Genomic DNA, 23,689 nt, shown 5'->3' with positions numbered 1-23,689 from the left:
ACTTCATAATAAAAAAACACAATATGTTGTCATGATTCTCATTTTTATTGAAGACTGTGGACTAAAAAAAAAAAAAAAAAAAAAAAAGAATCATTTTAAAAATGTATATCTGTAGGTAATAAAAACAAAAAAAAATAAAAAGTGTAAAACAGTCTATTGAGAACCGAGATGTATTTCTCAGTTCATACAGACGTACACAGCGCAAAACAGCGTGTATAGAAAAATGCCTCCTTAGGAGGTATGTGTCTTACAATAACAATTCACTATTGGTTACAGTGTATACGTCACATCCTTGACACGACGCACACAATGTTTACTGGTGTATGCAGAACAAGGCATTTGTTTTCTTGTGCCTCGTGCACACAGGCATTTTGCCCCTGTGTGTCACCTCCAGTTTTTTTTCAGGTGCAGCATCCAGCCCTGCTGCCAGCAGCCTGTCAAAGTCCCTGATTACTGGAATACGCGGTGGCTAGGCTCTGTGCCAAGTAGTACTTGCATTTAGGGTCATTAGCATTCTAGGATGTATGCCCAGAACACATTTGGGAATACCTCCATGAATGCATATGGCTCAAAACATGGCTGCAGGCAGCGGGGCTGGACCTTGCACCTGTGCTCTCAAAAATGCTGATAACTGACGCACACAGGTCAAAACACCTGTGTGTATGAATCCTTACAAAAATGTAATTACAAGTGTCAGATGGAGCTGTGGCATTAAAACAGCCCTGAAATGCTAGCAAAGCCTAGTCATATTTTTTATTTTTCTTAACTCTGTAAAACTAAAACTGGCTGTTTATACTTCTGGTAGTTACTGCAAGAGGACATTTCCAGGATTCAGCCCCTGCGGGCTGAGCGGTACTGGAAAGGATTAGACAATGAGAAAGCAGCTTTGTTCAACCTGCTGAGTTTTAAAAAAATGACTGATGGTCACATATCAAATCGATGCATCAGTTCACAATGATGGACTGGACTCCGGCAACGGTCCACTGCGGGAAGTGTTGTGTGGCAGGAACCAAACCAGCATTCAATCAGTGAGCGAGGGGGAACGGATTGAGCGTCCGCTGGCAGGGCTGTTGGAGAAGGGAAGTGGATCCCTATCCTTTTCTTTACTTTCATGCTTGTGTTTGTGCTTATGCTTGTGCTTGTGCTTCTTTTTCTTTTTCTTATGGTCATGGTGGTGGTGATGATGGTGATCGCTGTGCTTGGATGAACTGGATTCTTTGATGAAAACCAGAGGTGTTTGGGGAACCGAGTGCATAAGCAGCTCCATAGAAGACTGTTCTTTTCCTGTTGGCACAAGAAGGAAATTAGGAATGCTGAAACTTATAATAAATAATTATATTATATATACATATACACATATATACATATACATACACACACACACACACACACACACATACAGTGATACTTGAAAAAGTATTTATAACCCTTGACATTTTCCACATTTTATCATGTTACACCCAAAACTATAAATGTATTTTATTGGGATTTTATGTGATAAACCAACACAAAGTGGCACATAATAGGGAAGTGGAAGGAAAACGATAAATGGTTTTACAATTTTTTTATACAAATGAATATGTTAAAAGTGTGGCATGCATTTGTATTCAGCCCCCTTTACTCCAATACCCCTAACTAAAATCTAGTGGAACCAATTGCCTTCAGAAGTCACCTAATTAGTACATAGAGCTCACCTGTGTGTAATTAAATGTCAGTAGAAATACAGCTGTTCTGTGAAGCCATCAGGGGTTTGTTAGAGAACCTTAATGAACAAATCGTGAAGGCCAAGAACCACACCAGACAGGTCAGGGATAAAGTTGTAGAGAAGTTCAAAGCAGGGATAAGTTATAAATAAATATCCCAAGCTTTGAACATCTCACGGAGCACTGTTCAATCCATCATCTGAAAATGGAAAGAGTATGGCACAACTGCAAACCTACCAAGACATGGCTGTCCACCCAAACTGACAGGCCGGGCAAGGAGAGCATTAATCAGAGAAGCAGCCAAGAAGCCCATGGTAACTCTGGAGGAGCTGCAGAGATCCACAGCTCAGGTGGGAGAATCTGTCCATAAGACACCTATTAGCCATGCTCTCCACAAATCTGGCCTTTATGGAAGAGTGGCAAAGAGAAAGCCATTGTTGAAAGAAAGCCATAAGAAGTCCCGTTTGCAGTCTGCAGAACGACATGTGGGGGACACAGCAAACAAGTTGAAGAAGGTGCTCTGGTCAGATAAGACCAAAATTGAATTTTTTTACCTAAAAACAAAATGCTATGTGTGTGGCAGAAAACCAACACTGCACATCACCCTGAACACACCATCCCCACCGTGAAACATGGTGGTGGCAGCATGTTGTGGGGATGCTGTTTTTTCAGCAGGGACAGGGAAACTGGTCAGAGTTGATGGGAAGATGGATGGAGCCAAATAAAGGGCAATCTTAGAAGAAAACCTCACCTATGGAGATTTTTAAGGGTCAGAGTTGCTTCAGCTAGTGTGTCGTCAGCGACGGCGCATCCCCGGCAGTGACATCAATCCGGCTCCGGCCAATCACAGCGCCGGAGCCGTGGATACCCGGAAGTAAACCCATTTAAATTTTAGTTGGTGAATCTGCCATTAAGGCTCATGTTAAGGCACTTCTTGTTATAAGATGACAATGCTCTGTCCCGATTTCATAATTGTGTGCCTGCATGCATTATCACCCTGCATCACAGGCTTTCAATGGAGACCCCAAAAGGCTGTTTCAACACATTATGCAAGCTTGGTTTACTGTTGTCACTGTTAGGAAATCCACTAGGAGGCTGCATGCAACAGAAGACGAAACACGTAGGGAGGAGTTTCTAGCGCTGTCATCATGCTGCTGCCTTGGCTTGTAATTTGAGTTCCTTATATGCAATATTGTACATGTTTTTTTTTCTTCTCTTATTTTATTGACCTTTGAGTTATTTTCATAAAATCTACTACACCATGGTGCATTTCTCTCCACCTTGCTTAAGAGGTTTGCAGTGCAGCTTGCTAATGTGTGCTGATTTTGAAAGAGTGGACAGTTCCAGGCTGTTGCATGCAGTGTCTTAGTCAGCTACAGAAAGGAGAATTGCCTTGATTCTTCTCCGTGTGTTTCTACATGTACTTCCAAACGATGGGGCACCATCCGTCCCACTGACACAAACGATGGGGCACCATCCGTCCCACTGACACAAACGATGGGGCACCATCCGTCCCACTGACGCAAACGATGGGGCACCATCCGTCCCACTGACACAAACGATGGGGCACCATCCGTCCCACTGACGCAAACGATGGGGCACCATCCGTCCCACTGACGCAAACGATGGGGCACCATCCGTCCCACTGACGCAAACGATGGGGCACCATCCGTCCCACTGACGCAAACGATGGGGTACCATCCGTTCCACTGACAGGCTGAGGTGATAGCCATCAGGAAGGCCAGCTTGTGTGACAGCAAGTCTAATGGAATTTCCTTAATAGGTTCAAATTTGTTTCTGTAACAAAGACAGCACCAAGTTCAAGTCCCAAGAACACATAGGTGACCTAATGGGGGGAGAAAGCCAGTTGCCCCTTGCATAAAGTTTTGGATGAGTGAATGGGAGGCTAAAGGCCTTTGGAAGAATACTGATAGGGCCGAAACTTGACCTCTGCTTGTACTGAAGGCCAATTTGATTTCCACAGCTGACTGTAGAAAAGAGAGAATTCTCCCAATCACATATTTCCGAGGATGCCATTTTCTGGCTTCACACCAAGCAATGCAAGTCTTCCAGACCTTATGATAAATCTTCCTAGTGACAGCTTTTCTAGCATTTACTAGAGTAGACACCACGGTCCTGAGATGCCACGGTCTATTAAAGAGGAAGTAAACCCTGATGGGTTTACTTCCTCTTTTTTTCCCTGCAAAGGTAAAGCATAATGGACTACTATGCATCGCATAGTAGCTCATTATGTGTCACTTACCTGACACAGGAGCCAGCGAAGTCGCCGCTGATCCCTGTAGTCCGCCGCGTCCATCTTGCTGGTGGCGTCTCGCAGCTCCGACCAATGACAGCGGCGCAACCGCGATGACGTCACTCCCGCGCATGCGCACGGGAGTCGCGCCTCGCAGCTCCGTTGCTGTCATACGGCGAAGCCGCGATGACGTCACTCCCGCGCATGCGCACGGGAGTCGACAAATTTGGCAAATCCATTCTTGGATTTGCCGCATTTAGTGCGCCTGCGCGCCGCTGTCTACGGCGCATGCGCCGTAGACAGCGGTGCCCATTTTCGGGCAAATATCTCCTAAACCATATAGGTTTAGGAGATATTGCTTGGACCTACAGGTAAGCCTTAATCTAGGCTTACCTATAGGTCCAAGTTGTTTGGAAGGGTTTACTTCCTCTTTAACACCCAGGCTTCAATAGCCATGTCGTCAAATTTGGAGACCATAAATTGGGGTGGAATATAGGACCTTGAGACAGTAGATCAGGGCGTGTGGAAAAGTCAATGGCCCATCTATTGTCAGTCTCACAATCTCCGGAAACCAGGGCCTCCTTGGCCAGGCTGGTGCAACCAGAATGACTGGAACCCCCTCTCTCCGAATCCTGTGCAAATTCTTAGAACTCTAGTTTGTAACCTAGTTTGTGGAGACGACCCATCTGTCCTGAAACTCCTCCTGCCAGACCCTAGAGAACTGTAGTAGTCTTTCCCCCCACTCGAATGAGCGGGGGTGCCCCTTCATAAAGAGACTTCAGCGTTCTGTCTTGTAGGTTTCCTCCCCCAGGACTTCTTTTATCCCTGGGCTAACGGTGGAGGCTGTCGCGACTGCCTGGAGGCTGATGCCCCTGGCACCGGAGAAAGAGCCTGTTTAAATGAGGGATGTTTACTCCTTTTCTTAACTGGCAAAAGGGTACTTTTCCTACTTGAAATCTTTTGGAGATAATTGTCCAAATCATCTCCAAACAGCCTTACACCACGGAAAGGAAAACCAGCCAGGAGCTTTTTGCATGGTTCTACGCATATCCACCAACCTAAGCGTAAGGCAAGAGGTCTGAAGGATAGAATCTCTGATTGCGTTAACTGCAAAACACAAAGCCGCTGGCAGCTTGGTTAACTCCTGGGTCTGACTGTTCAGGGAAAACCTTGAGCACCGGTTTCAAATGGTCTCACTGACACACTCCAATTGCCGCCACTGAACCTGCCAAGGAGAAAAAATTTTTTTAACAGAAATTCCAATTTTTTATCGGTTGGATCCCTAAGCATTTCAGTGTTGTCAACAGGACAAGTCAAACTTTTATTTACAGAGGATATAGTAGCGTCAATTGTTGGTATACTCCACATCTTTGTAAATTTTTCCTCCATAGGATAAAGTGTTGAAAACTTTTAAGGAGGGAAAAAACCCTATCTGGGTGATACCACTCATAACATATAAGCTTTCCCAGCAATGAATGGACAGGAAAAGCATGCACAGCTTGAGGAGGCTTCAGTGAACCCAAACAAGAAGTGGGTTTTTCAAGCAACCAAGTTACGGGTAACTTAAATGTGGAGCGGACCATTTCAGTAAGATAATGCACCAGCAATTTCTCAGCCTGTAAAGCTGAAGAGGGTCCTTTCCCACTTGATTCCTTGGAAGAGGAGTCATCAGTCTCTTCAAGGTCCCCTGAGGAGGATTCATCTTCCCTCTCCCAGTGTTTCTCTGTTTGATGGTCCTAGGTGGTAGAAGGGGACCTAAAGCGTTTTCTTCCACTCTGTGAAGATGCGATTAAGGCCGTTAACCTTTTCTCCAATCCAGTAGTATATACAGGGGCTGAAATTCCAGAGGCAGTTGCAGCCCCTAACCCCGATTGCTCACTCTGACCAGCCTCCCTAGGTGGCTTTGCAGAGGGAGGGTCCTCAGAGCCTGAAGGAGATCCCTTTGAGACCCTATTTTTTTGGGCATTTGTACCTCCCTTTCTGCCCATAGTGCCAAGTACAAATGCAGAGGTACTACCAGAAATGCACCCACTGCTGAGCAAAATAGTCCAGCAACTGCCGCTGCTATCAAGGCTCAGTCCGATGCTAAGTAAACGTGCCTGGGAATGCCTGTGCGATCAACACTCACATGCCATCCATCTGCTCTGTGTCCCTCCTTTAGCTGTATGCACCTGCAAAAAGTGCACCTTTATAGCTATGCATAGCCTGCATTGTGGGCGATGAACCTCTCCGACACTGCATTGAGGCCCCGCCCCCCTCCTCCAGCCACCCCTTCGCCCCCTCATCTTTGTTTAAATAAGTCCGATCCGACCGGATTGCATGTAGAGGGGGGGCTGGAGTGGAGGAGAGCTGGTGGATGGAGAGTCGCCGTAATGGCGGCGGCAGCAGTGCGGCATACCGCCAACTGACCCATACCTTTTTGCCTGGAAAGAAACTGTGAGGGGGACATTCCTGAAGAGAAAAACCCCCCTTCCCACCTGGAGCTTGGGCTCGGAGGAAGCACGTGGCTTGTGACACAGAGCGAGACTGACGAGCATGGAATCAGGTACGTGCTCTTGACAGCCCTGGTGGTGATTTTAGGCATAGCATTAGCAACATTTACTTAAAGGACAAAACCCACAAGAATTAAAAAAATTCCTTAGGAATCTCTCTTACTTTATCCGGCTGCAGGGTTCTGTGGTAAACCAAACAGACCCAATCTTCACCACTCACGGTGGGCTCCGTTAAAAACCTTTAGGAATCGGGGCCCCTTTTTATGAGGGGATCCACACTCCTGGGCCTGTAAAGCATCCGCCAGGAAATATGGCTGAAGTACTGGATCCCGGGGTCCAGCTTTCTAAAAAGAGAAGCGTTATAGGGAGAACCTTGTTTCTTCCAACACGAGGCCCGGGTGCCCTTCAATTCGGCCTGGAAAAGACACTTTGAACGGATCTGGTTGTATGGCCTGCCACAGAAAAGATTTCTCCAATGGAGCTCAGCACAGCACATCTTTACTCATGACCAACACCTAAGACACTGGCGAAAAAACTGAGGTACTCCCAGTAAGGGAGGGGAGGGAGCTAAACTTCCTGTCTCGAGTGTGCCAGTGTCCATCACCTGAAGGTGCCTATATAACCCATACAGTAAATACTGTAGCTCTGTGTCCCGTGATGTACGCTAAAGAAAAAATGAAAGTACTTCCTGTATGAGAGGGGTTATATAGGGGATGACTTCCTGTCTGGAGACCTTTGGTCTACCAGTGTATATTAACCCGATGATGAAGTATAACCCAGCAGGTAACGAATATTAGCCTGACTCTGTGTCCCATGATGTATAAAAAAAGAAATGGCCCTTTGTTTGGAAAGTTTGGAGACCCCTAGGTTAGATAATACAGGACATCCTCCAGCTCAGAAGTAGAATGGGTTCTATGACTTGCTGAGGCTTATAATGCACACTGTCAGGAGTGAACAAGCTATTTCAGTACAGGAGGGCAGCCTGTACAACTGTGCTAGACTGAAGGTAAGCCTGTTCAGCTTTAAGAAAAATTACAGAATAGGGAGCCAAGAGTCCCCTTTTACCCCCTAGCAGAAAGTTTGTATTTCTTTGAATGCTTTGCTGCCAACAAGTTTATGAAGTATAATCATTTACTGCACTTCTAATTAGGGCTGCTTGAGTTCATGGTAAATGACAGGAGGCAGATTAGTTGAATGCTGCATGGCATAATTCCATGTGAGGCAAAATCCACTAAAACAATGAACTTGTTGATACCGTTGTGACGAGTCATTTAATCTTCCAAACATATGACATTAATCATAACAGCAATTTTAGCCAGGCTTCGCCAGCGACAAACATTAATTCATTCAGGCAGTTGTCTGTGTTCCCGTTACATAATTCCCCCTTGAAATTTAATTCTTAAATGATGTGGTAAATATCATGGCTAATTGGTGGTAATTTTCCCTTGAGCTTCTGGGTGAAGACAGATAAAACCCTTTATAAAATCTGAGAAAATTATATACAAAGTAAGAGACACTAATGAAGAAACATGCATTTATAAAGTGAGACGACTATGGAGTTTTGCAGGGCCTAGTCCACAAGGGATATTGCTTGCTCACTCCCCACCCTTTAGGACAGTATTCCTAAAGCGTCAGTATCTACACTCCAAGAAAGTATAAAGCCTTAAAGCGCATTAGATTGTTCTGAACGCCCTTCTGCAAACAGGAGAAAGTGAGCGTGTTAAAAACGCATTTAGGCATGTCAAGCGTTTGAGTGTTCATTAATTTAATTGGCCAGAATATTAATTTATTCTGACCACAGAAATGAACGCTCAAACACTAAACGTGCCTGAAGTAAAGCCATGTTAAACGTTTTTCCAGCCCAAATGCTCCTCCCCTGAGAGCCATTTTGGTGCATTCAGATTTCTGCCCCTAAATGCCTCTCTAAATACTTGTAAACACCTATGTGTGAATGGACACATAGGTTAACATAGAGGGACAGGAAAAAAAAAAAAAAAAAAAAGTCAAATGCCTGTAAATGGGCATTTGACAGCTGAAGTGTGCATGAGATTTAACACAACAGGTTACGATGAGGTGGGAAAATAGAAACCAAAAAGCCCTCCAACTAAAGCAGTTTAAAGCACAGAAAAGCCTCAACACACATTTTTTTGTACTTGCTGATTCATTGAGGGATACAGGAATTCAGATACAGCTAGGCTATAGTGCTACCTACAGAGGTGTTTCGACACTGGCACCAAAAAAGTTGTAAGTTAGCCCTTTAATTTGGGGAAAAGCAGTAGCAAGAGCAAGATCAAAAATACAGAAAATAGTACCAATATCTGTCAATGAACTCTAAGAAAATAATTTTCTCATCCATTGAAGGACAAAGGAATAAGCTGAGACATTCAAAAGCAGTCCAAATGAGTGATTGGTAACAGCCATTAACAGGCTGACAAAAAGAGACAGCGGGACGGTCTCAACTCAGAACCAGCTGAAGAACCCATGCCCAAATTTGACCAGATGAGCCGAAGCCCACTACAAGCCAAGTGAAGATGTCAACAACCAAAGGGAGGACACAGCGTATCAACCTGATACTCTAGACCCACTGCCAGAGGGGAATGACTCCACCCAAAGAAACAACAAGCCTAATGCCCCGTACACACGAGAGGACTTATGTCCGACAGACTTCCAAAGGAGTTCCGCCGGAGTTCTGACAGACTTTTCGGCCGAACGGACTTGGCCACACACGATCACACTAAACTCCGACGGATTCGAACGTGATGACGTACGACTGGACTCGAATAAGGAAGTTCATAGCCAGTAGCCAATAGCTGCCCTAGCGTCGGTTTTAGTCCGTCGGAGTAGCATACACACGAGCGGAGTTTTCGAAGGGGACCGGGTCCGGCGGAGTTCCGTCGGGAAAATTTGAAGCATGCTTCATTTCTAAAGTCCGTCAGACTTTGGCAAATCAAAAGTCCGTTGCAGCCCACACACGATCGGATAGTCTGACGGACTCGGTCCTTCGGACTTTGGATGTTGAAAAGTCCGCTCGTGTGTACGGGGCATAACAAGTGAAAGGCTGGGAAAACAAAAACCCACCAAAACAAGTGGAACAAGAGAAGTACCTGATATAGAATGAACATGACCTCCTCCATGAGGAGGAGGTTGCCTAGCCAAACAACCAATCTTGCTAAGCGAGATATCTAGGAGGAGGTTTTCAACCATCACAGCACAATAGCCCCTGAGATTGGTAGAGAACCGAAAGATACAATCCTACATGATTTGCCCCACAGAAAGGGGCAGGGTGCGCTGGAAGCATCCTCACAAGGGTAGGACAGGTCTGAAGTTATACCACTAGCACCACTGGTGAAAAGGAGCCACCAGAAGAGAATGAGGATATAAAACAGGGATATGCAATTAGCGGACCTCCAGCTGTTGCAAAACTACAAGTCCCATCATGCCCCTGCCTCTGGGTGTCATGCTTCAGGCTGTCAGAGTCTTGCTATGCCTCATGGGACTTGTAGTTATGCAACACCTGGAGGTCCACTAATTGCATATCCCTGATATTTAAAAAAACAGGTGTCTGGGCCATGATAGAAGAGATCTCCAGAACCTGCCAAACCCTGAACACAGTCTAAGTCTAAGAATCTCCCGACTCATAATCACCTGGCTTCTCAGCCCCCTTGTGGTGGTGATAAAGTAAAAAAAAAAATATATAATTATTAAAGTAGTTTAACATGCTCCCTCTACACCCACAAACACAAGAAAAAATGGCTCAGACAGTGAAAGGGCTAATAGACAGGTTACAGGTAGCTTTTAGCCCACCTAACTACAAACTGTCTGTTGTACATTCTCAAGGCTCCTCAAACCCTGCCCATTACTTGTTCTGCCCAAGCCCTACTCCATAGAAGACACTGTTTATGTCTACTGCACTTGTGATGGCCCGCAGGGCTGTAATGCTGGGCAAACACACATTTTTTTTTCCATTCAACCCAGCGGGCTTATTGTGTTCTGACAGGGGGACAACCCCCCCCCCCCCCCAACACCGTGGACTGCTAAAGCAGTGGGATGATGTCATCGGGGGAAGGAAAGTGCATAGTGCGTTTCGGAGCATGCAAAGTGCTGATTAAGGATGTACATGCGCCGGCGAGCACACATGGCCCCTAATCGGCACTGAGCATGCTCCGAAACGCGTTGTGAACTTTCCTGCCCCAGTGACATCCTGCTGCTGCGGCAAAGGTCCAATCTACACTCTACCAGCACTTCCTCCTTCACTGCCTTGCTGTTTCTACCGTTGGACTTGCCAGCTTCCCCTTCCTACACAGTGGCTGTTTCAGCAACAGCTTGACATGCATAGAGTGATAAGCGTGTTTCTTTTTATCTCATGCGAGTTGTCATTTTGGATTGTAAAATAAATGTTTTAATATACTACACTTAGAGGCGCTTTTCTCGTTTTCTTTTTGTCTGCTATAAACCAGTAGCTCTGCCTATTTTTCTAAAGTGTGGATTACGCCTCTTATTTCTGTCATTTGTAAATGAGCAAGACATGCAGATATTGTGTTTTGATAAGTTTCGACATTATGTATTGTAAAGCTTTGCAGATCAGAGAGGTCCAGTCTAATTTTTGATGTCTCAGAGGAGATAAGTTGCTTTTAGTGCAATAGCTCCCTAAATATTAATTTTGGTGAAAATAGATTTTCAAAAATATCTCTTCATTAACAATACACACTTACGTTGCCCAAGCTTGCATGTTTATAAATAGGGATGTGAGGGATGGGAGAACAAAAGACACAATTTTCAATCTCTATTGGCTTTTCTCAACAAACTTCTGCAACTTAAAGGAAATCCAACATGGCTAATGATGGTCTCTATCTTATGCCGCGTACATGGGCCCGGGCTTTTCGACAGCGAAAATCCAACGTAACGAATCCGTTGGACTATTCGATCGTGTGTGGGCTCCATCGGACCTTTGCTGTCCAAAAATCTGATGGACTTTAGAAATAGAACATGTTTCAAATTTTTTTCGCCAGAACTCCGCCGGACCCATTTCCTATTGAGAATTCTGCTTGGGTGTATGCTAGTCCGGCGGACAAAAAACCAACGCTAGGGCAGCTATTGGCTACTGGCTATAAACTTCCTTATTCTAGTCTGGTCATACGTCATCACGTTCGAATCCGTCTGACTTTGGTGTGATTGAATGTGGCCAAGTCCGTTCATTTGGAAAGTCCATTGTGAAGACCATTGGATCTTGTCCGTCGAAAAGCCCGGTCGTGAGTAGCGGCATTAGAAGAAAATTTTTGGGAGGTCTGTGACAGTCTGCTGCCACTACAGATATAGGGAGTATAGTGACTATAGAGAAGAGGAGATACAGTTATACCTAGTTAGACTGATATTTGTTGAATCCATTGCTACCTGAAAAAGCTGCTCTTATTTGATCAATTGGTGTGAATTATGCCCCTTCTTAAAACGTATCCAAGTAGCCGATGCAAACTTAAATCTATAGTATTTTACTTCCTGTACAAATCTGCTTTATTGCAAACACATGTTCAATTGGTAGGCAAAAGCAATGGGGAACATTTGGGAAGGAAGACATGTGAAAGTGATTATTAGGATTTCCGTTTGCAAGTACAAAGTAATTGTATTTACAACCCAAATGGACATTTCACTGCGTGTGGGCAAAATATGACCACTCTGCCAAACCAAAAATCTGATCTGGACAGACTATTTGGAAATTACGATAAATGGACTTAACGCCATAAAAAGATCTTTTATTTATCTGAAGATCATGGACACAAACACTATTTTTGCATTGCTAAAAAACAGAGCAATGGATCTTTCCACAGAACTGTGGTTGCCTTAGGTTATTCAAGTTAGTTCACGTAAAAAAATGCTAATATTAATTCTAATAATATTCACAGAGTCTTTAACAGGATTACTACACAGGATGTTAGCTGTGTGCTGGAACACATAATGCTTAGTATAAATAAAATTTAACAATTTGTGCTGAGCTTTCGTATTTAGTTACCAACTAAAGTATTTTTTTTTTTTATTATTTATTAATAAATAGTTTCTTGATGCAAGTCTATGGTTCTGACAACTCATTTAACGGCTTGCCACTTTTACCTCCTTCCTGCCCAAGCCAATTTTCAGCCCTGTTGTACTTTCAATGACAATTGTGTGGTAATGGAATGCTGTACCCAAACAACATTTTTATAATTTTTTTTCACACAAAAAGAGCTTTCTTTTGGTGGTATTTAATCACCACTGAGTTTTTTTTTATTTTTTTCTAAATAAACAAAGATCATTATGAAAAAAACATAAAAAAAACATTTACGCAGTTTATTATAAAATTTTGAAAACAGGACATTTTTCTCCTTCACTGATGTTGGCAATAATAGGTGACACTGGTGGGCACTGTTGGGACTGCGCTGATATAATCAGGACAGAGATAATCAGTGCCCTGATTATCAAGTGTACATGTCTGGTTAAGGCTGGGCTCGCATTGATGCAGTGCGAGAACCACAGTGATTCCTGTGCGGATTCTCACACCGCATCAGAATCGCAGGCAGTTCAAACTGTGCTATGCGAACCGCTGCAGGCTGTCAATGTAACGTTAATAGACACCCCCAAATCGGTTCACAGAATGCAGTGCTAACTGTGGAATCAGATCGTGTAGGTCCGAACACCCATGCGATCCGATCCCAGTGCATTAAAAAAAAAAAAAGGGTCCTGCACCATTTTGGTGCGAAGGTGATGCGATTTTGAATTTGCACCACACAGACATTGCATGTGATGTGCACAGGAATGTGGTGCAAATCACCTGCAATGTCTGCAATCGCATCAGTGTGAATCCAACCTTAGAGAAGCCGGTTATCGGCTCTCTTCTCCTCATCTGGTCACAGCATAAGAAAGGAGTGCTGATAACCATTCTATTTATATCCATGATCTGCTGTGATTGGACACAGCTGAACACGTGGTAAAGAGCCGGTGATTGGCTCTTTACCTTAATCTGTGATCAGCAGTGTCCTCCAGATACTGTGATCACAAAGTGTGCAGCGGGCAAGATCATGGGAGGCCATCATATGATGCCCTCCCTGAGCTGTAGCCCCCATTTGGCTATAGCGCGGTCAGCAAATGGTTAAACTATATACTGTATGTAAAAAATAAATAAAAAATAATAATAAAAAATTAAATGAGTATTTTTTTATCCCAATGCAGGTCGTTTTCACTTATGCATTTGAGCTAACAACTGTGTCTCTGCTGCACTGAAATCCCAAGCAGTGTTGTCAGTTCTGTCCAATTCTTACCTAATGTCAAAACAGAATCCCTTCCTCTCTCCATAATACAAGTAGGAGGTGTTCTGTAGTCCTGCAGAGGAGAACTGGGCAAGGCTGATCATTCTGCTTGTGATTTTAGTCCAGCCCAAGCACAGTGTTGCCAGCTCAAACAGGAAGTATGAAGATCACTGGATTTCTGCCAAATAAACTGTATTTTCTATTGCACTTTTTAAAGGGATAAAATATGAAAATGTGCATGAATTGCAGAGATATGCTAAAGGTTTGTTTTTTTAATTTTTGCCTAAAACATGCATTTTAAATTTAATAATAAAAAAAAAAAAATAGGTGTTCACAATTAACACACCAGCCAATTCCCCCAAAATAATAAAAAGGGAGAAGGTTTTACAGGAAGTACAGAGTAATTAATGTTTGATTTGACCCCTGAAATAATACCTGGTGTTGATGGTCTTTCCAACATATTTAAATGATGATAAATAAATGCTTGGCTGTCATGTACGGTATCCATATCGATTTCTTCCTCTTCTAGTATATTTGGGAACTGTAAAAAAAGGAAATCAATATATATTACAACTTCCCTGGTTAAATAACTAATGACATAACAGTTATTAATGGTTCCGGGTGAAGGCGCCGCCATCTTAAGTAAGGTAATCAGGAAGTGAATGCCTTGCGGCTTCTCAGCCTGTCACTCTGCTGCGAATGCGCGAGTTGCGCTGCACGTTCTGACTGGTCCCTGCTGTCTTCTGGGACCTGTGTGTGTATTAGACAGGTATCTGCTCCCTCCTCTACCCTGAGAGGTGCCAATTGTGACACCAGACGGGGGAGGAACCGGATAAGTGGAAGTTCCATTTTTGGGTGGAACTCTGCTTTAAGGGGGGTACACACTATGAGAAAATCTGAAGAAATATTCCGTACAAGGTAGAAAAGTTAGATTTATTTTTTTATAGTGTGTACACAAGTTGACATCCGACTCAGAATTAAAAATTTCCAAAGGGGGCAAACTCCAAAGTTTTTCTCGTACATGAACAGAACGAATGTTTTTCATTTAGACCCCTTTCACACTGGGGTGCTTTGCAGGTGCTACAACGCTAAAAATAGCACCTGCAAAGCGCCTTGAAAGAGCCGCTCCATTCACTCCAGTGTGATAGCCCCGAGGGCTTCCATGTGTATACTGCTCCTGCCCATTGAAATCAATGGGGCAGCGCAGCTATACCGCCGGCAAAGTGCTGCTGCAGCAGCGATTTGCGGGTAGTTTTAACCCTTTTTCAGCCGCTAGCGGCCGACTACCCCCCTAAATACGACGGTAAAGCGCAACTAGAAATAAAGGCTCTTTACCGCCAACGGATCCACCATCCCAGTGTGAAAGGGGAGTTAATGTGTACCATTTTTGTAAAAAAAATTTTAAAAATCGGAAAACGAAAGACTGCTCATGATCAGAAACAATAAACATTATTTCCTTCCTCAGTTCTGACTTGGTGCGAGCATTGGTTCACATTGATGCAATGCCAAATCATCAGCTATTGCCCGCAATGGAACCGTCCGAATCCCAAAAGTAGTTTCTGTACTACTTTAGGCGATTTCAGGTCCAATTTCAATAGACATCCGTGCAGGAAACCACAGATGTCTCTGAAATCGTCGGACTGACATGCAGGAATGAAATTATGCAAGTTTCAATCCCATAGCAGTGTGAACCCAGGCTGAAACGAGGAAAATCGAAAATCATTCGCCCGATTTTCTCATAGTATATACCAGCCTTTAGAGCAGGGATCTCTAAACTGCGGCCCTTCAGCTGTTGCAGAACTACACGTCCCATAAGGCACTGCTAAACTCTGACATTCACAAACATGACTAATCATGATGGGAATTGTAGATCCTGAACAACTGGAGGGCCATCGTTTGGAGACCCCTGCTTTAGAGACTGAAACTGTGGCAAAGGATCTGAAAAGCACACCTGTGGCATATACATAACCTTATAATAAACGAACACTTAAAGGGGAACTGCAGCTTGGACACCTGCCCCTCCTGTCAGTACACCTGCACCACTTATATATTTTTTAAATATATACTGTACATATCTTTTTTTTCCCCAGCAGTGGGCAAGTCCAGAAAGCCACATTAGCCAGCACTATGTAATATGTGATGACACTCTGCACAGCACTCTTCTATGGGCCATAGCCAGCATGATAATACGCCCTCAGGGAGTATGTCTATGATCACCACCTGCTCACAGTAAGTGGATTAAATGATGCTGGGCATCATTCAACCCAAAAGATAAATGGCGATAGGCTTCAGAGAGGACTTTTTTTGTGGGAGACATTAGAGAGGAGGGGCTTATTCCTGGAAAGGTACAGCAATTCCATTCCTCAACACATCTCATGGCATAATAGGCTTTTTCAACAACTGTTGGAACTATTGCCTTCCGTTCCAATTGTAAACTAGCTGTTGAGGGGGGCCCATTTTGTTTTTACTGAGATGTGTTGAGAAATAAAAATGTGCTTCTCTGTTCTCCTTTTCTGGGGCAAATCAGTTCAGAATTTCTGCCTGAATTTGGACCAGAAACAGAGCCAAAGACACACAGGACCCCTCTGCTTTGCACCCCACGGCCGCCCTAGAGATGTGTGAACCGGCTCCATTGAGAGCCAGTCACTCTCCCCTGTCATGTGAATCGGATGCGGGGAACCCTGCATCCGATTTGCATCAGTGTGAACCCAACCAAAAAATAAAACATAAATCACACATGCCTCTGTACCTTTTCTGGAGTGAAGGAATTATTTGCTATAATCCAACTGAAAAGTCTCAACACTAGGAGAAGCTGCCAAATATAGCAGAGAATGCGAGCATGATTCCTGCCAGCGCGTGGGCATGTTTCTCAACACAGACCCTAGTCTGTATGACAACTGCAATTATCTTTACTCTTTTAGGCCTTTTTTTTCTGTTCTGTGAGATTTTCAATCATTACCCTGTCAAAGGTGGCAGAAGTCACCATAAGGGGAAGTGATAGGAATGTTTCAAAACTTGGACACCGACAACACTGAAAACCTCACATAGATTCTAACCCTTATCCACTTTATCAAATGCGAACATCAAAAGGAAAACTTTACTTCATCTAGAAAGTCCAGAAATTTCCACAATCCTTGTCTATCATGCTGCATTTCCTTATCTTGAATTGTAATGTCCTTTGTTTCAATCTAAGTTTTAGGTTTCTGCTGTTCTCATCTTTGTCTAGTACCTGTCCAGGTTCCAATACAGATTCAAGTAGAACCTCCGCTTTCCTTTTCATACCCGGCTGATGCACAATCATACTGGAAAGAACTTCTTTAACATCTTCCTCCTATGAAAACAAAGAAAGTGAAGAACATACTTTATAATCACAGTACCCAAACTACTGTATATAAGACTTGTGCAGACTGCATATATGTCCCTCAGTTATTGCCCTCCAGAAGATTTACCCCCCCTTCATGACCGAGCAATTTTCTGCTATATGGAACTGTGTTACAACTGACAATTGTGCAGTCATGTGACGCTGTACCCAAAAGTAGAGCTTTCTTCTGCTGGTATTTGATAACCACTGCAGTTTTTATTTTTTGCACCAAACACAAAGAAAGACCAGACAATTCTGAAAAGAAAAACAAAAAAAAAAAACACCCAATATTTTTTACTATAAAACATATCCAATAAAAATTAAAAAAATAAATACATTTCATCAATTTAGGCCAAAATGTATTATGCTACAAAAAAAAACCAATAAGCGTATGTTATTTGGTCTGCGCAAAAGTTATAGCGTCTACAAACTGGGATTTTTTTTCTCTAGTAATGGCCATGATCAGCGACTTACAGAGGGACTGCGATATTGCGGCAGACAGCCGGGACACTCACACTTTTCGGGAACCAGTGACCCTAATACAGTGATCAGTGCTAAAATTATGCACTGTTACTGTAATGACACTGGCTGGGAAACGGGTTAAACATCAGGGGTGATCAAAGGCATAACTGTGTGCCTAACCAGTGTTTTCTGTCAGTGTGGGAGGTGATTTTACTAGCAAAAGGCACTGATCCATGTTCCTGCTTAGCAGGAACACAGGATCAATTCCTTCCCTACTGACAGAACAGAAATCTGCCTTGTTTGCGTCTGTGTACTGAACGATCAGCGGGTGCCAGTGGACGTTGGGTTGACGGGACCCGCTGATCAGTTCCCACTGTGTAGAATCACAGCAGGAATGATTTTCTGGTGGCGCGCATTCGTTCCCGATACCCAGAAGTGCAGGATCACGTATACACACACACACACAATCCTTTTGCAGCGCGGCCGACCTGTAGCAGTGTAAAACTGCTATAGGGCGATCGGGAAGTGGATATACTCTGTGTGTGTATATATATATATATATATATATATATATATATATATATATATATATATATCTATATCTAGATGGATGGATGTATATATATATATATATATATATATATATATACATACATACACACACACACATATATGTATATATATACACACACACACACACACGCACGCACACACCATTCTAAAAATCCCAACATCTCTTTTAACCTTATAAAACTTATGTGTGCGATATATCGGTAGATATCAGTGGGAAGAACAGTCCCCCATCGTAGATATCAGTGGGAAGAATGGTGCCCCATAGTAGATATCAGTGGGAAGAACAGTGCCCCATCATAGATATTAGCGGGAAGAATAGTGCCTCTTCGTAGATATCAATGGGAGGAATAGTGTCCCAGTGTAGATATCAGTGGCAAGAATAGTGCACCATCGTAGATATCAGTGGGAGGAATAGTGCCCCATCGTAGATATCAGTGGGAGGAATAGTGACCCATCGTAGATATCAGTGGGTAGAATGGTCCCCCATCGTAGATATCAGTGGGAAGAATAGTGCCCCATCGTAGATATCAGTGGGAAGAATAGTCCCCCATCGTAGATATCAGTGGGAAGAATAGTGCCCCATCATAGCTATCAGTGGGAGAAGTAGTTCCCCATTGTAGATATCAATGGGAAGAATAGTCCCCCATTGTAGATATTAATGGGAAGAATAGTCCCCCATTGTAGATATTAATGGGAAGAATAGTGCCCCATCATAGATATCAGTGGGAGGAATAATGCCCCCATCGTAGATATCAGTGAAAGAATAGTGCCCCATCATAGAGATCAGTGAAAGAATAGTGCCCCATTGTAGATATCAGAGAAAGAATAGTGCACCACTGTAGATATCAGTGGGAAGAATATCGCCCCATCGTAGATATCAATGGGAGGAATAGTCCCCCATTGTAGATATCAGTGGGAGGAAGAGTGACCCCATCATGCCAGTGGCTGTAATAGTGCCCTAAAGGCAAGATAAAAGCAAGCAAAGGGCTACATCCTGCCCAAAGCTTGGGAGACCTTTGCTCTACTCAACTTACTTTTAAAAGAAAAAAAAAAAATCACCAAAGATCACTGTTGAGGTGCCCCTGTGTGTTTCTAATTCCACTCTGTGGAATACATACTGTAAATATCTAAACTAAGGTCATCCAGGTCTCTATAAAAGTACTATGACCCAAAGGTGCTCCAGATTGCTCATAGATGCTCACACATCATTAACTAGTCTGATGCCATTCTGTATCAGTCATTTTTATGGATGGATGTACGCAACCAAGTAGAGAAAAGGCGAAAAGCCGATTTAGGTAGAAGCTTCTCAGCTATGCCAGTTTTTATAGTATAAATTACTGCATGCTGCCAATATTATGGATTATTTCTAAGCTAAGAACATGATGTTAAGCTAGAAGTGCATTAAACTTTAAGAACCCATGTATATTAATAATCTTACGCTGCTCTGAAATCCTCCGACTTGCCCGTGCATGTTGGCATTTGGCACAAGATCCTGGCTGCTGGTCACCGGCTCTGGAATGATGGTTGGGTTCAGTACAGCTTTTTTTTCCTTCAGGTTAAGGACTAGTCCAAGCTCTGGCAATGGCAGACAGGAAGGTCTGTTGAGGCCAAATAGTGTGTGGTACAGGTCGACCGCCCCACAACGCAGTCTCCAGTCATGGGAAGTACCTGCAACATTTAAAAGGTTGGTGGTTACCGGGGAAAGTTAATATGAAGAAGTATACATAATTCATTCCCTTCAGGTGTAAATTGACTACTGATTAAAGGCACACTATGTTAAAATAAGAGAATTCTGGAATTAAACACACTCAGGGGATACAAATTGTTTATTTATACTCTTAACCAGGGCTATATGGAATCCCAGGGTTCCCCCAGAGGTTGCTAGGAGTTTCTTGAGCTGTGGCTGATTGACCTATCTGATGGTGACTGCATAATTTCACCACCACCACTTGGATGATCTTTTTAGCTGACTGTACGGGTGGCATTCCAAGCACCACTATTAGGTGAGCATTCTTTCTATTGACCACCAATGTAGGGGGGATTTTCTTGACCCCTGATAGACTAATCTTAGCCGGGATACCCTGAGACCTAAAAATTATTATAAGGGTTCCTATGGGTTAAAAAGTTTGACAAAGGCTGTCTTAGATGATGCAGATGCACAGTAGTGTACTAAAGCTGGCCATAGATGTATCAAAATTCAGCCAGTTCAGCAGGGAACAGCCGCATTTCGATCCATGTGTGAACTTGATTGTTCTATCGACTTCTGTTGAACGAGAATGTTGGAATTTACTTTCTTAGCGGCTGCAGCTTCTGATCAGTGTATTCTGACAGCAGAGAGTCCCGCTACACAATGTTCCAGCTGGGAATTTGGCATTTAGCAGCGGGAGTTCAAGTTCAGCGACCGTGTGAATTCAGTCACCATTGACTTCAATGGTGTTCGAATTTGGGTTCAGAAGTTTTGCTGGTTTGCAGCCTGCTTGGCCAAACTGCCAACCGTGGCATATTCATTAATCAATATGACAACCACACTCATCCAGTTCTGTCCCACAGAGACAGCAAGTAGTGAATAATCTCTGTAGCAGGGTCAAAGACAGAAACAATAGCCTGACAGGAACTTTAACTTGACCCCAGTCGTTCCAACTAAAAAAAGAAAAAAGTTTGTCCAACGTTATGCTTTAAGCTGCCCATACATGGTGGCAAAACTGTGGAGAGGGGAAGAGTACATGATGCCTAGTTCATCAATTTAGTGAAGGTCTACTTTAGGGCGGCCATACATCCAGCTCGACCCGATTTTTGATTCATGTAATGGCAGGTGAAGGGTTCCCCCATCCAACGCGAATGTGGATTTGTGAATGTGGGAATCATTTTTTTTTTTCGTTCAACCTGCTTTTTGAACAAAAAAAATGAATCGTCTATCTACACAAGAGCTGTAAGCTGTGTTTGTAATCTCCCATTGTATAGTTTTGCAAAGTTCGTAGTTTTGTACGGTAAAAGTATATCCAAAGCCCAAACCTTTTAAATCAATTTGAATACATTAGGGAAAGTTAAAATCCATATCATGTACAATATTTTGGAGAGATTCCTCTTCACTTCAGGTCCTTTAGACAAAAAAGAAGTGAGAGGAAAACTTTTTCAAAATGAGGAAAATCCCCGCTTGGATGAGTATTACTGGAGCAACTGTTCCCTGTGGAAGATTCTGTTGGTGACAAGCCAAAATTCTGAATTTTCCCTCACTTTCAATTCTGGTGACAATGGTCACTGGCACAAAGAGAAAAATTATTTCCATTATGGAGACACAGACTGCAATAAGAAAAAAAAAAAAAAAAAACTAAAAAAGAATTTCAGGTATGAATATTTTATAAATACACTGGTCCAGCTTGAACCAATGTAACTATGTATATACCATACCTGGCTGAAGCCCCTGGAAGCTAGTAATCACTGAAGTAGATAAAGCTACCCCACTGATTTCTGGGTCCCATGCGGAGCGGCTGCCTTACTGCATTCTGAACACTGGAAGTTGGCCACTCAGCATTTTATGAATGAAGGCAAAGCAGTCTCTGATTGGACAACACGTCTGCTTACTGAATACAGGAGGTCGGCCACCTGGTATGAGCACCGTTCAGAGAAATTTTTGCTATCTCTTCACCAGAGAATGCTCCACCTTGTCGAATCAGAGAACAATGTTGCCTTCATTCATAAAATGCTGAGTGGCCGACCTCCTGTGTTCAGAATGCAGCAGGGCAACCATTCGGGCATGGGACTCAGAAACAAGTGGGGATCACTGGAGTAGTGGTGTCAGCTTTAATAATTTCCAGCTTCCAGCAGCATCAACCAGGTACGATATATGCATAACTGCTCAACCAAGCTGGACCAATGTGACAATGATTAAAATATCCGTAACTGGAATTCTTCATTAATAGGTTCATTGATAGGTTCTAACACTATACAAAGCTTTGGAAAAAAAACACGCTCTAATTGTCCCCACAGTGTCAAAGTTAAAGGATAAGTTCACCTTTCGCATCATGTTATAAGTTACACCCAAATTCAGGGAGTAACGTTACTAACGGACCAGCCCCCACACATCCCTGATCCCCCGTTGTGACAGCTAGTGGGGGATCTTCTACCCCCTCGCTAGCTGTCACAATAAAATAAAAAAAAAAAAAAATGTCTGAGCGGGGCTCCGCTTGCCTGCCCCTGCCACTCATTCAGTTCTCTGTGAATAACAATCTACAAGTCCTGACAGCCTTTGAGGCTGTCAGCTTGTAGTTTTCACTGAAATACTGTTGCGCTGTGGAGCGCAGCGGTAGTTGATGGAGTCTTCCTGTCAGATTGTATCTGCTTGCCCATACGATGAACGGAAACACATATACTGACAGGTCTGCAGGAGATCTGCATGCTTTAGAGACCCCAGAAACAAAAAATAATAAAGGAACATTTTTTTACCTGCAAAAAAAAATAAAAATTTGCATTTATTTTTTGTTAAAACGTAAACTTATCCTTTAACAAGTTACTTTACTTATTAGCTGACAATTCAGAAACCTAACAGCAGCTTTCTAACAGATTGCCAGGGCTGATTAATACAAACCCATATAGAAAATGTTACAGAGACTTTGAATGTTATGCAGTGAACAGAACTCAGACTTCCTTCGAGTAAACAAAATCGTATTCTGTACTCGAGGACACAAAGAAAGGATCCAGTTCCCTACTATAACATTTGGCAGATTGCTTGTCTGGCGAGCAGCCTGTCAGTTCACCCCACCTCCCAGAGCGCAAATCGCTGATTAGAAAATAGATCAACAATGAACAAATTCAGAGCTCTGAGATACACAATTAAATCCTTGTTTCAATGTGTCACACTGCCAAGACTTAGGGGGTACAATTTCTTACAGTGCGGTTTCTGTGCAATAGCTAATACGGTTACAGGGAACGCCTCTACTTTTTTTTTTTCTTAACTAAAAACAGTCTATATGGTGCATATTATCAAATATATCAACACAATTACCGGAGACCATATTCATCATAGATTATCCATCTACCCAATCTAGCTATGTATTTTACCCGATTACCAAAAAGAGGCAGTCACATAAAAAAAAAATTATCACTCGTTAGCATGCTATCATCCCACACACACATTCATTGTACATTAATTAAAATGGACTTTATTTTATAGCACTGAGAAAAAATACATCCAAAACATAAGAGTATAAAATCAATGTATAACTTCAATAAGAGCTTAGACAAATCTTCACATTAAATTTATCAGTATACATTACATGAACCTTGACCATTTGACTCTCAACTATGATTTTTTTTTGTTATACTATTCTCCTGATACAATCATAGTTGTAATTCAAAATGAATACATTTCTATGCTATGTATACAGGTAGTGCTTTTAATGTAAATTGTTGTAAATTGTATTCTCTTTATACTCTGTTTGGATGCTATAATTTAAGTCCCACATGTATTCTATCCATCATTTTTTCCTGATTATTATTTATATGTTATTCTGAAATGATAATATGCAAGGATATGTTACTAGGGATCAGTTCTATTTGATAGATTTACCAAT

The 23,689-nt window shown here is 42.8% G+C and overlaps 1 protein-coding gene across 1 annotated transcript in view; it reads right to left on the bottom strand.

Annotated features, from left to right (window-relative positions):
- Positions 1–416: 416 nt before the first annotated feature.
- Positions 417–23,689, bottom strand: part of TAF2 (TATA-box binding protein associated factor 2) — a 160,342-nt gene continuing 137,069 nt past the window's right edge. Inside the window, exons 23-26 of the mRNA XM_077493254.1 lie at positions 19,558–19,787; positions 16,953–17,054; positions 14,159–14,264; positions 417–1,284 (exon numbers count right to left, since the gene is read on the bottom strand). Coding sequence (XP_077349380.1) covers positions 1,022–1,284; positions 14,159–14,264; positions 16,953–17,054; positions 19,558–19,787 — 701 coding nt within the window. The 3' untranslated portion in view covers positions 417–1,021. The remainder of the gene's footprint in view (positions 1,285–14,158; positions 14,265–16,952; positions 17,055–19,557; positions 19,788–23,689) is intronic.

The sequence above is a fragment of the Lithobates pipiens genome, unplaced genomic scaffold (assembly GCF_037356315.1).
Source record: "Lithobates pipiens isolate NorthernLeopardFrog02 unplaced genomic scaffold, aLitPip1_a1.2 Scaffold_19, whole genome shotgun sequence".
In the NCBI taxonomy this organism is placed as follows: Eukaryota; Metazoa; Chordata; class Amphibia; order Anura; family Ranidae; genus Lithobates; species Lithobates pipiens.
Note: the sequence above shows the minus strand (reverse complement) of the source record. Positions and strands in the feature narration are given on the sequence as shown.